The 13739-nt window shown below is 45.9% G+C and overlaps 1 protein-coding gene across 4 annotated transcripts in view; it reads right to left on the minus strand.

Annotated features, from left to right (window-relative positions):
* Positions 1 to 13739, minus strand: part of madd (MAP-kinase activating death domain) — a 277971-nt gene that overhangs the window by 14649 nt on the left and 249583 nt on the right. For all 4 annotated transcript variants that reach the window (XM_041197546.1, XM_041197545.1, XM_041197544.1 and 1 more), the window contains 2 exons: positions 9790 to 9896; positions 6505 to 6574 (listed from right to left, as the gene is read on the minus strand). In XM_041197546.1, the coding sequence (XP_041053480.1) occupies positions 6505 to 6574; positions 9790 to 9896 (177 nt within the window). The remainder of the gene's footprint in view (positions 1 to 6504; positions 6575 to 9789; positions 9897 to 13739) is intronic.

Below are 13739 nucleotides of genomic sequence, written 5' to 3' on the forward strand. Positions count from 1 at the left end.
AGAAAAAGAGACACCCCTCACACTGAGGCTTCCAAAGCCCTCACTGCTGGGCAGTACTGTCCACGAGTCCAAATACACCACACTGTAAATACTGACACGCACTAACTATTAACAGTGAGCATCAGCCTTCCCCAGGACAAGGATCCCATTCCTGAACCGAACCCTTATACCATCCATGAGTGGGGGTCTAACCAACTCACTCACAGGCAGCCAGTCTAATAAGGGGGTTCCGATACACGGAAAGAGGGCGAGGGGTCAAATGACCATTCAACAATGTCCCAATGTAACATGCCACTGACCAAAGATGGTCTATACTCCCCAGTTCAGACTGTGTGAAAATGAGGTCCTGACAGAATTTCCCTAAATTACAACAGTGATACCACCTCAAATCTACTTCATCAACAGGACAGTACTCTGGGATTTCCTAAGGTTGTGAAAGAGGCTATAAAAATGTGAATTCTTTCATTTTACCACTGGCAAATCAGTGTTTTGTACAGAGGGTGGGTACACTGGGATTCAGTGTTGTGTACAGAGGGTGTGTACATTGGGATTCAGTGTTGTGTACAGAGAGCGTGTACACCGGGAGTCAGTGTTGCGTACGGAGGGTGTGTACACTGGGAATCAGTCTTGCGTACGGAGGGCGTCAACAATGGGATTCAGTGTTGTGTACAGAGGGCGTGTACACTGGGATTCAGTGCTGTGTACAGAGGGTGTACATACTGGGATTCTGTACAGAGGGTGTACACACTGGGATTCAGCGTTGTGCAGAGATTGTGTTCAATGGGATTCAGTGTTGTGTACAGAGGGTGTGTACAGTGTGATTCAGTGCTGTGTACAGAGGGCATGTACACTGGGATTCAGTGTTGCGTACGGAGGGCATGTACACTGGGATTTAGTGTTGCTTACGGAGGGTGTACACACTGGGATTCAGTGTTGTGCACAGAGATTGTGTACAATAGGATTTAGTGTTGTGTACAGAGGGCATGTACATTGAGATTTAGTGCTGTGTACGGAGGGTGTGTACACTGGGATTCAGTGTTGTGTACAGAGATTGTGTACAATGGGATTCAATGTTGTGTACAGAGATTGTGTACAATGGGATTCAGTGCTGTGTACAGAGGGCATGTACATTGAGATTCAGTGTTGTGAACAGAGGGTGTGTACACAGATTCAGTGCTGTGTACAGAGGGTGTTGTACATTGGGATTCAGTGTGTACAGACAGCGTGTACACTGGGAGTCAGTGTTGTGTACCGAGGGCGTGTACCCTGGGATTCAGTGTTGCGTACGGAGGGCGTGTACACTGGGATTCAGTGTTGCTTACGGAGGGTGTACACACTGGGATTCAGTGTTGTGTACAGAGGGTGTACACACTGGGATTCAGTGTTGTGTACAGAGGGTGTACACATTGGGATTCAGTGTTGTGTACAGAGGGTGTACATACTGGGATTCTGTACAGAGGGTGTGTACACTGGGATTCAGTGTTGTGTACAGAGGGCGTGTACACTGGGATTCAGTGTTGTGTACAGAGGGCGTGTACACTGGGATTCAGTGTTGTGTGCAGAGGGCGTGTATACTGGGATTCAGTATTGTGTGCAGAGGGCGTGTACACTGGGATTCAGTGTTGTGTCCTGAGGGCATGTACAATGGGATTCAGTGTTGTGTACAGAGGGCGTGTACACTGGGATTCATGTGTATACTGGGATTCAGTGTTGTGTACAGAGGGTGTGTACATTGGGATTCAGTGTTGTGTACAGAGAGCGTGTACACCGGGAGTCAGTGTTGCGTACGGAGGGTGTGTACACTGGGAATCAGTCTTGCGTACGGAGGGCGTCAACAATGGGATTCAGTGTTGTGTACAGAGGGCGTGTACACTGGGATTCAGTGCTGTGTACAGAGGGTGTACATACTGGGATTCTGTACAGAGGGTGTACACACTGGGATTCAGCGTTGTGCAGAGATTGTGTTCAATGGGATTCAGTGTTGTGTACAGAGGGTGTGTACAGTGTGATTCAGTGCTGTGTACAGAGGGCATGTACACTGGGATTCAGTGTTGTGTACAGAGGGTGCTGTACATTGGGATTCAGTGTGTACAGAGAGCGTGTACACTGGGAGTCAGTGTTGTGTACGGAGTGCGTGTACACTGGGATTCAGTGTTGCGTACGGAGGGCATGTACACTGGGATTTAGTGTTGCTTACGGAGGGTGTACACACTGGGATTCAGTGTTGTGCACAGAGATTGTGTACAATAGGATTTAGTGTTGTGTACAGAGGGCATGTACATTGAGATTTAGTGCTGTGTACGGAGGGTGTGTACACTGGGATTCAGTGTTGTGTACAGAGATTGTGTACAATGGGATTCAATGTTGTGTACAGAGATTGTGTACAATGGGATTCAGTGCTGTGTACAGAGGGCATGTACATTGAGATTCAGTGTTGTGAACAGAGGGTGTGTACACAGATTCAGTGCTGTGTACAGAGGGTGTTGTACATTGGGATTCAGTGTGTACAGACAGCGTGTACACTGGGAGTCAGTGTTGTGTACCGAGGGCGTGTACCCTGGGATTCAGTGTTGCGTACGGAGGGCGTGTACACTGGGATTCAGTGTTGCTTACGGAGGGTGTACACACTGGGATTCAGTGTTGTGTACAGAGGGTGTACACACTGGGATTCAGTGTTGTGTACAGAGGGTGTACACATTGGGATTCAGTGTTGTGTACAGAGGGTGTACATACTGGGATTCTGTACAGAGGGTGTGTACACTGGGATTCAGTGTTGTGTACAGAGGGCGTGTACACTGGGATTCAGTGTTGTGTACAGAGGGCGTGTACACTGGGATTCAGTGTTGTGTGCAGAGGGCGTGTATACTGGGATTCAGTATTGTGTGCAGAGGGCGTGTACACTGGGATTCAGTGTTGTGTCCTGAGGGCATGTACAATGGGATTCAGTGTTGTGTACAGAGGGCGTGTACACTGGGATTCATGTGTATACTGGGATTCAGTGTTGTGAACAGAGGGCATGTACACTGGGATTCAGATCTGTGTACAGAGGGCAAGCACACAGATTCAGTGATGTGTACAGGAGGCATGTACAATGGGATTCAATGCTGTGTACAGGGGGCGAGTACACAGATTCAGTGCTGTGTACCGAGGGCATGTAAAATGGGATTCAGTGCTGTGTACAGAGGGCAAGTACACAGATTCAGTGCTGTGTACAGAGGGTGTTGTACACTGGGATTCAGTGCTATGTACAGAGGGTGTGTACACGGGGATTCACTTATGTACAGATTGTGTGTGCAATGGGTTTGGTGCTGTGTATACAGGGGTTATGCTGAGATTCAGTGCTGAGCATAGAGGGGTTACACTGGGATTCAGTGCCATTATTGGTCCCACTATCACCTTATACCCACAGGAACAGCAGGATCCTATTCAGCTCCTTGACTCTGTTCCACGATTCACTAAGAGCCTGGCTGATCTTTACCTTAACTCCATTCACTTGCTGTCATTTCTTGCACCTTCATATTGTAGCCTTGGAAAAGCCCATCATTGTTTTAAAATGATTAATGGAGCCAACATTTACTGCTTTTTGTGGAAGAGACAATTCCATGCTTTTACAAGTTGCATAAAGAAATGTTCCCAAATTTCTCTTTTGAATGACCGGGCTGTCCCCCTGTCTGAGATTCCCCCAACAATGGTAAAAAAAAAACTCTCACCATCTTCCCTATTAACTCCTTTCAAACCTTAAAAATCTCAATCAAATCACCCCAAAATCTTCAAAATTCCAGGGAATATAAACCTACTTTATGTAATCTCTCATATTTACTCTCTTCACATGCTGGTAACATTCTGGGTGACTTGGTGCTGCCCTTCTCTCCAATGTCAATATCTCCTTTCGAAGGTGCACTGTTCCAGATTTGGTCTCATCGGGGCTTTTGTAAAGATGTACCAAAACTGCCCTTGATATTCAAACCCACTGTTGTAAAGGTTAAAATTCCATTTGTATTTTTGATTATTTTTTATACTAGAGTACTACATTTTGAGTCAAATATCCCACAAATATTTCAATAGAGGACGACTTTGTAGTATACACACAAACGTACACATCCTCCTACTTGGCCTCAGTCACTCAGTCTTGGACTTCTCTCCTGGGCTGTGGGGAGAGAAAATCTATTCCTCTTCTGTCTGCTGACTGGACCGAGTTCATTTACAGCTCCAAGTTCCAGCTGCGCTGAACAAACATTCGTTCCCCATCAGTGGGGAATACAGAACTGTCTGCCAATATTACAATACCCTCAGTCACTGGCGAAATACAGCACTGTCTGCCAATATTACAATACCCTCAGTCACTGGTTAAATATAGCACTGTCTGCCAATATTACAATACCTTCAGTCACTGGTAAAATACAGCACTGTCTGCCAATATTACAATACCCTCAGTCACTGGTGAAATACAGCACTGTCTGCCAATATTACAATACCCTCAGTCACTGGTGAAGTACAGCACTGTCTGCCAATATTACAATACCCTCAGTCACTGGGGAAATACCGCACTGTCTGCCAATATTACAATACCCTCAGTCACTGGGGAAATACCGCACTGTCTGCCAATATTACAATACCCTCAGTCACTGGGGAAATACCGCACTGTCTGCCAATATTACAATACCCTCAGTCACTGGGATAATACCGCACTGTCTGCCAATATTACAATACCCTCAGTCACTGGGATAATACTGCACTATCTGCTCATTGTTACAACACCCTCAGTGGCTGGTGAAATACAGCACTGCCCTCCCAATATTACAATACCCTCAGTCACTGGGATAATACAGCACTGTCCCCTCAATATTATAACATCTCAACCACTGGGGTAATACAGCCCTGTCCCGTCAATGTTACAACACCCTCAGTCACTGGGATAATACAGCACTGTCCCCTCAATATTACAACACCCTCAGTCACTGGGATAACACAACATTGTCCTCTCAATATTACAACACCCTCAGTCACTGAGGAAATGCAGCACTGTCCCCTCAATGTTACAACACCTCAGTCACTGGGGTAATATAGCACTGTCCCCTCATTATTATAACACCTCAGTCACTGAGGAAATGCAGCACTGTCCCCTCAATGTTAGAACATCTCAGTCACTGGGGTAATATAGTACTGTCCTCAATATTACACCTCAGTCACTGGGGTAATATAGCACTGTCCTCAATATTAGAACATCTCAGTCACTGGGGTAATATAGCACTGTCCCCTCAATATTAGAACATCTCAGTCACTGGGGTAATATAGCACTGTCCCCTCAATATTAGAACATCTCAGTCACTGGGGTAATATAGCACTGTCCTCAATATTAAAATACCTCAGTCACTGGGTAATATAGTACTGTCCTCAATATTAGAACATCTCAGTCACTGGGGTAATATAGCACTGTCCCCTCAATATTAGAACATCTCAGTCACTGGGGTAATATAGCACTGTCCCTCAATATTACAACACCTCAGTCACTGGGGTAATATAGTACTGTCCTCAATATTAGAACATCTCAGTCACTGGGGTAATATAGCACTGTCCTCAATATTAAAATACCTCAGTCACTGGGTAATATAGTACTGTCCTCAATATTAAAATACCTCAGTCACTGGGGTAATATAGCACTGTCCCCTCAATATTACAATACCTCAGTCACTGGGTAATATAGCGCTGTCCTCAATATTAGAACACCTCAGTCACTGGGTAATATAGCACTGTCCTCAATATTAGAATACCTCAGTCACTGGGTAATATAGCACTGTCCTCAATATTAGAACACCTCAGTCACTGGGTAATATAGCACTGTCCTCAATATTAGAACACCTCAGTCACTGGGTAATATAGCAATGTCCTCAATATTAGAATACCTCAGTCACTGGGTAATATAGCACTGTCCTCAATATTAGAACACCTCAGTCACTGGGTAATATAGCACTGTCCTCAATATTACATCTCAGTCACTGGGTAATATAGCACTGTCCCCTCAATATTACATCTCAGTCACTGGGGTAATATAGCACTGAACTGAATATTACAAAACTTCAGTCACTGCGCAGACACTGGGCAAATGCAGACCGCAGACCTGATCTGGTATAATCCATTATCCCAGAGTTTCTGGCCTCAGTCCTTGCTCGTTTCATGATGCGCCCTATAGCCTGTTTGAAACATCGAACCAACAAAGGGGACTGAACCCATGGCAACCATCAGCGAAAGGGAGCACCCACCTACCCCATGCAGATTTCACACTGACAACTCTGGAAATGTCAGAGAGACTGAGCCCATGGCTCCCTACCTTACACAATTCAAGGCCCAATTATTGTCCACAGTGGGCTTTGTTCATCCTCTCCTGGCCTGCTCACTGCCCCCTGTAACGCCACCCCACAACACCGGTGAGGGAGTGTCTCCATTGCTGTGAGGTTTGAGTGATGCTCGTGCCTAGCACAGAGCCAATATTAAATATTTAATTACCAAATTCTTCCAGGACAAAGACTCCTTTGACTGTATTGCACTTTTTAATGTGACTCAGTTCAATGAAAACCTGAAAAGAAACAAAAAGAAAAGGTTATCAGCCAAGAGAGAAAGCTAAAAGCCAGGAAAAATATCTTCTTTTAGAAAACAAAATGTTGAATGTCATAGCAGATCTGGCAAAGAGCATGTCACAAATAAAGATATAAATCCCACAATCTGCCACAAAGCAAAACTAAAAGAATGAGAAATTATTGCGAAGAAGCAAAGACAGCAGTAGACTAGTACCTTCCACTCCTTGCAGGAGGAGAAAGCATGGAAGAGAAATGGTCGGAATTAATATCGGGCACATCAAGGAGACACTCATCCCTCACACACCACTTGCTCTCTTCCCATCCTTGTTCATGCACGGACAGGCATGAGGGCTATCTGACCGAGGGATGACTGGCCACATAGACAAACTGCTTCCTTTCACTTTTGTATACAGCCCCTGCTAACAGGTCAATGCATGGCCACATACAGTATGAATATACATTCACAACTATACAGGAAGCCTTCCTAAACTCTACAGCTAATCTAACAGTACAGACATGAAAGTTGAAAGTCACCACATCTCACAATGGGCCCTCCTTCACTCTGTACAGTAGGCAGTGTTCCAGCACACACAGGCCAATCGGCCCATTAAACTGTGCTGCTGTCTCTCATCACATCATCCACTTAATTTCATCACAGGAACAGACATTCAATTGGATCATGGTTGACCCACACCAGAACTCCATACCCCTGCCTTTTACCTATATCCCTTTATATCTTTAGTTCAATCAAAACATTTATCAATCTTTGTTTTAAAATTAACAATCGATCGAGCATCAGTTGCCATTGTGAAGGGTTTTCAAAGCTCCACCGCCCTTTGCCTGTCAAAGTGTTTCCTAATTTCACTCTCTACAGGTATGGATCAAACTTTCAGACTATGTCCCCCAGTCCCAGGCTCCCCAGCTGACTCCCACTTTCCCTCATTAATTTTTTTTCATATATTCATTCATGAGATGTGGGCATCGCTGGGTAGGCCAGCATTTATTGTCCTTGAGAAGGTGGTAGTGAGCTGCCTTCTTGAACCGCTGCAGTCCATTTGGTGTAGGTACACCCACAGTGCTGTTAGGAAGGGAATTCCAGGATTTTGGCCCATGTGTCTGCTGCCCTTGTCCTTCTAGATGGTAGTGATCATGGATTTGGAAGCTATCTGAGAAGTTTTGGTGAGTTCCTACAGTGCATCTTGTATCTCACTCAGTTTATCCCAACTTTGCACGCTTCATTTCCTTTAATCTCCCATCTGATAATTCCCACCCAATCTCCTGTTTACTCCACTGACTGAGGTTTAATTCCCACTCTCCCGCTTTTCCAAGCCCACTTAGGTTAATGCCACTCTCATTCTCACATCCCATTGCCTTTAATAAATAAGTCTAACCCACTTGCTTGCTCGCTCCTCAAACCCTTGAACTTATCATCCAGTCTAATCCCCCTCTCCTGTGTACTCTCCATGCTCTCTGATAATGACCTTTTTCAGCTTCACAAGGTAGGACATGAAGAATTCCACTTCTGTGAAAAGGGGATTCAAAACTCAAACTCTATCTTTGCAAAATGCCATTTTTATCCTATTGATCAACTTAAATTGGTGTCTTCTTGTTTGTTTATAGATCATTTTGTAACTTTGGGTCTTTCAGCAGACGTCTCAGTGAGTACAGTCAGCTCTCATCATTTGCCTGGTTATCCTTCAGGTTCAGGCCTTCCAGTGAAGCCTTGCCCTTTTATATTGGGAGTGGGTATGTCTGACTATCACCTTGGATAGAGAAATCACATTCATTGTAGATTAACAAACCAGCCTGTAATAAAGCTCACGCTTGTTGTCTCGCGTAACCATAGGTCAGAGTGAGCACTGCCTGCTTCAAACAATTCCCTGTATTATAGCACAGCGACAGATAAAAATAGTCAGTGATACACAACCAAGAGCAACTACATACATACTTAAGGAACGGATATACAGGAAAGTCCCTCCAAAACAACCCAGTGTTCCACTGCCCGTATCAACTGCCCCTGACCCTGCTGCCCATACCCACCATCCCCAAACCTGTACCCACCGCCCCCGACCCTGCTGCCCGTACACACCGCCCCCAAACCAACCGCCCCTGACCCTGCTGCTCATACCCGCTGCCCCTGACCCTGCTGTTCATACCCTTCGCCCCTGAACCCGTACCCGCCGCCCCTGACCCTGCTGCTCATACCCACCGTCTCCACTCCTGTAGCCACTGCCCCTGACCCTGTATCCATTGCCTACGACACGTACCCACTGACCCCGCTCCTCGTACCCACTGCAACCACCGACCCCGAACCCACTGTCCCAGTACCCACTGCCTGTACCCAACCCTCACTGGTCGGATCAACCACACTTTTCTCAATCCACCCTGCAGGCAGCCCTCACCCTCCCACCACCTCCAGCATCCCACTCATTAGGGACAGGGCCAGGAAACCTGGCAGCAGCTAGAAGGCCAACAGGGTGCTCCCTTCCTCCAGTGAGCTGTGGTGTGGAGCCGGGTATAGTGCCCTCATCTTGCCCCAGGCTGCCATCTGACTGGCTACCCTTCTGCACAGCCGGCTGCTGGGAAAATGCATGATGTATGACACATACGTGCAGGTGTATGGGAGAAGTGAAGGATGGAGCAGGGTAGTTGGCGGGGGGCATGGGGGTGGATGGTGGGGGCATTTGGATTTGAACCCCCAGCAGTGGTGAGCTCCCTCTTCCAGCTGCACGGGATCAATGCACAGCAAGAGGGGAGCCAGGTGCCAAAGCCGTGAGCGAGCTGCAATCAGAAGTTTGATGGAAAGCTTGCAGTTAATTACCAAGGCTTTAGGGTGCAGAACAAACTGATTCTTTATTATTATTGTATATTTTAAGAAGAAACTTACCCTTTCACCAATCTAAAGACTGTAAAGAAATCATTGAATCAACTAAGAACATTGAGCAAGCAAAGGAGAGCTCGAGCCCACAGAGTCAGCTCAATGGTAAATCTGAAGGTCAGGCGTGCAGACACACACACAGCACACAGAAACCACAGCACCGCAATGTCAAAACCTCTCCTTTATTTGTACAGCAACAGAAATAAAAAAGGAAACAACACCGAGCAAATGAAACTGATCATGGACAGGGACAAATGCTCCGTCGCCCAGATGAAGCCTCAAGCTGGTAGCCACCCTCCCCTGCCCCCTGCCACTCTCTGCAGTCCACGCCCCTACCTGGCTCTGCACAAATTTCAGATTGATCCCTTCCAGGGTCACCTGCAGCAGGCCGCCATCTCCCGTCTTCATATCCTGAACCGGGAACTCGCCTCCAAGCTCAGGACCTGCATAGTAACAACACAAAGACAGCAGTGAGGATAGCTTCAGCTTGCTCAGAGTACTTGAAGCTAAACCAAAGCAAATTTCTGTCCCACGTTTCATAACCTAAGGATGACTCAAAGTGCTTTACAGTCAATGAAGGACATTTGCAGTGTCGGCACATAAGAAATAGGCACAAGAGTAGGCCATTCAGCCCTTTGAGACCACGCCTCCATTCAATGAGATCACGGCTGATCTTCTACTTCAACACCATGTTCCTGCATTATCCCCGTATCCCTTGATGGTTTTAATCAGTAGAAATTTATCAATCTCAGTCCTGAACGTACTCAATGACTGAGCTTCCACAGCCCTCTGGGGTAGAGAATTCTAAAGATTCACCACCCTCTGAGTGAAGAAATCCCTCCTCCTCTCAGTCCTAAATGGCCTTCCCTTTATTCTGAGACTGTGTCCCTGATTCTAGCACCCCCAGCCAGGGGAAACATCCTTTCTGCATCTACCCTGTCGAGCCCTTAAGTATTTTGTATGTTTCAATGAGATCGCCTCTCATTCTTCTAAACTCTAGAGAATGCAGGCCCAGTCTCCTCAATCTCTCCTTATAGGACAATCCTGCCATTCCAGGGATTAATCTGGTTAACTTTCATTGCACTCCTTCTATGGCAAGTGTATCCTTTCTTAGAAAAGGAGACCAAAACTGTACGCAATACTCCAGGTGCGGTCTCACCAAGGCTCCATACAGTTGTAGCAAGACATCTTTACTCCTGTACTCAAATCCCCTTACATTAATGGCCAAAATACCAAATGCCTTTCTAATTGCTTGTTGCACCTGCATGTTAGCTTTCAGTGACTTATGAACAAGGACATCAACACTTTCCATTCACTCCCCATTTAAGAAACACTGCATTTCTGTTTCTCCTACCAAAGTGGATAAACTCATATTTCTCCACATTGTATTCCAATTGCTTAACCTCTCCGAATCCCTTTGAAACCTCTTTGCACCCTCTGCACAATTCTCATTCCCACCAAGTTTTGTGTCATCAGCAAACTTGGAAATATTACATTTAATTCCCACATCCAAATCATTGATATAGATTGACACTAGCTGGGACTTAAGCGCTGATCCTCGTGGTACCCCACTAGACACAGCCCACCAACTTGAGAATGACCCATTTATTCCTACTCTCTGTTTTCTGTCTGTTAACCAATCCTCAATCCATACCACGTACTCTTATTTTGTTTAGAAAATTCATGTGGGACTTTATCAAAAGCTTTCTGGAAATCTGAATACACCACATCCACTGGTTACCCCTCATCTATTCTGCTAGTTGCATCCTTAAAAAACTCCAACCAGTTTGTCAAATATGATTTCCCTTTCACAAATCCATGTTCACTGTGCCCAATCCTATCATTATTTTCTAAGTGCCCAGTTATCACATCTTTTATTATAGATTCTGACGCTCTTACAGTACAATGCTCCCATAAGACTGCCTCTCTGACATAACATAAGAACATTAGAAATAGGAGCAGGAGGAGGCCATTTGGCCCCTCAAGCTTGCCCCGCCATTCAATAAGATGATGGCTGATCTGCCTCAGGCCTCAACTCCTCTTTTATGCCAGCTCCTCATAGCCTCAACTCCCCAATATTTCAAAAAGCTATCTACCTCCTCTTTAAATACTTTCAGTGATCTAACCTCCACAACTCTCTGGGGTAGAACATTCCAAACATTCACTGCCCTCTGAGAAAATAAATTCCTTTGCATCTCAGTTTTAAATGAGTGTCCCCTTATTCTGCAACTATGTCCCCTAGTTCGAGATTCTCCCACTAGTGGAACCATCTTCTCAACATCTACCCTGTCAAGCCCCCTCATAATCTTGTCTGTTTCAATAAGATCACCCCTCAATCTTCTAAACTCCAATGACTAAAGGCCTAACCTGTTTAGTCATTCTTGAGAAGTCAACCTCTTCATCCCAGGAACCAGCCTAGTGAAGGTTCTCTTTTGAACTGTCTCCAATGCCAGTATATCCTCTCTTAAATACAGGGACCAAAACTAAACACGGTACTCCAGGAACGGCCTCACCAATACCCTGTACAGTTGTAACAAGACTTCCCTATTTTTAAACTCCAACCCCTTAGCAACACAGGCCAAAATTCCATTTACCTTCTTAGTTATTTCATTTATTTCTATTTGTGCGTCAGCTCATCTATCTTGTTACAAATGCTGCGTGCATTCTGATAAAGAGCCTTAAGCTTCGACTTTTTACCATTATTGCTCATTCTGGTTCTAATTTCTGCTGCACTCTTCTGCTTATATTTTCTGCACCTTCCTGTCACACTTTGATTATCATTTGGCTCTTCACTACCCTGCACCTCTGCTCTCTTGTTTCTTTTTGATTTTTTAAACTTCCTTCAATTGAACACTACCCCCCACTAATTAGTTTGAAGTTCTATCCACAACCCTAGCTGTACGATTCGCCAGAACACTGGTCTCAGCACGGTTTAAATGAAGCCCGCCCTAATGGAACAGATCTCTCCTTCCCCAGTACTGGTGTCAGTGCTCCATGAATCGGAACCCATTTCTCGCACACCAATCTTTGAACGACGCATTTACCTCTCTAATCTTATTTACCCTGCGCCAATTTGCACATGGCTCAGGTAGTAATCCGGAAATTATTAATTTTGCGGTTCTGCTTTTTAATTTAGCCCCGAGCTGCTCGTAGTCCCTCGGCAGTACCTCTTTCCTCGTCCTACCCATGTCGTTGGTACCTACATGGACCACGACAGCTGGATCCTTCCCCTCCCGCTCTCAAGTCCTTCTCCAGCCCAGAAGAGATGTCCTTAACCTTGGCACCAGGAAGTTAACACAGCCTTCAGGACTCTCTGGCTTTGCTGCAGAGAACAGTATCTATTCTCCAAGCTATGCTATCCCCTATTACTACTGCATTTCTCTTTTCGTCCCTCACTTGAATGGTACTCTGTACCACAGTGCTGTGGTCAGTTCGCTCATTCTCCCCGCAGTCTGTGCCCTCGTCAAGACTGGGAGCAAGAACCGCGTACCTGTTGGGCAAGGGCACTGGCTGAGGCTCCTCCAAAGCTAAATTCTGGATCTCCATACCTGCCTCACTTGCAGTCACACTCTTGTGTCCCTGACCACGGTCAAAATTTGAAGTAATTAATCTAAGGGGGGTGACTGTCTCCTGAAATAGAGTGTCCAGGTAACTCTCCCCCTCCCTCATGTGTCCCAGTGTCCACAGCTCAGACCCCAGCTCATCAATTCTGAACCGAAGTTCCTTGAGCAGCTAACATTTGCTGCAGATGTGGTCACTGTGGATCACACCAACGTTCACCAGCTCCCACATACTACAGCTGCAACACATCACCTGCTCAGTCAGTTCTATTGTATCTAATTAATTAATTTCGATGTTAAATAGGTTAAAATTGAATTTCTTAACTGTACTCTTCAGCTGTAGTAAGGGGTCCTGGTTTAAACTACTTGGCCAATCAAAAGAGACACAGAAGAGATACCCACCAATCACCTACCTGATATCCTTAGACGTCATACTTCAGCTCTGACAGGTAGAAACAGGTTGAAGGGACTTTCTGCCATCAGTTTTTATTTCCCGCCATTGCTGCCCTTCTCACCTGCACCAGTGCCGACCTTCAGTACTGCCCCTCCAACAGTGCAGGGCTCCCTCAATACTGCCCCTCCAACAGTGCAGCACCCTTCAGTATTGCCCCTCCAACAGTGAGGCACTCCCTCAGTACTGACCGTCCAATGTGCAGCACCCTTTCAGTGCTGACGCTGCAGCAGTCCCTCAGTACTGACACATCTGACAGTGCAGCGGTCTCTCAG

Source organism: Carcharodon carcharias, chromosome 10, assembly GCF_017639515.1.
Source record: "Carcharodon carcharias isolate sCarCar2 chromosome 10, sCarCar2.pri, whole genome shotgun sequence".
Lineage (NCBI taxonomy): Eukaryota > Metazoa > Chordata > Chondrichthyes > Lamniformes > Lamnidae > Carcharodon > Carcharodon carcharias.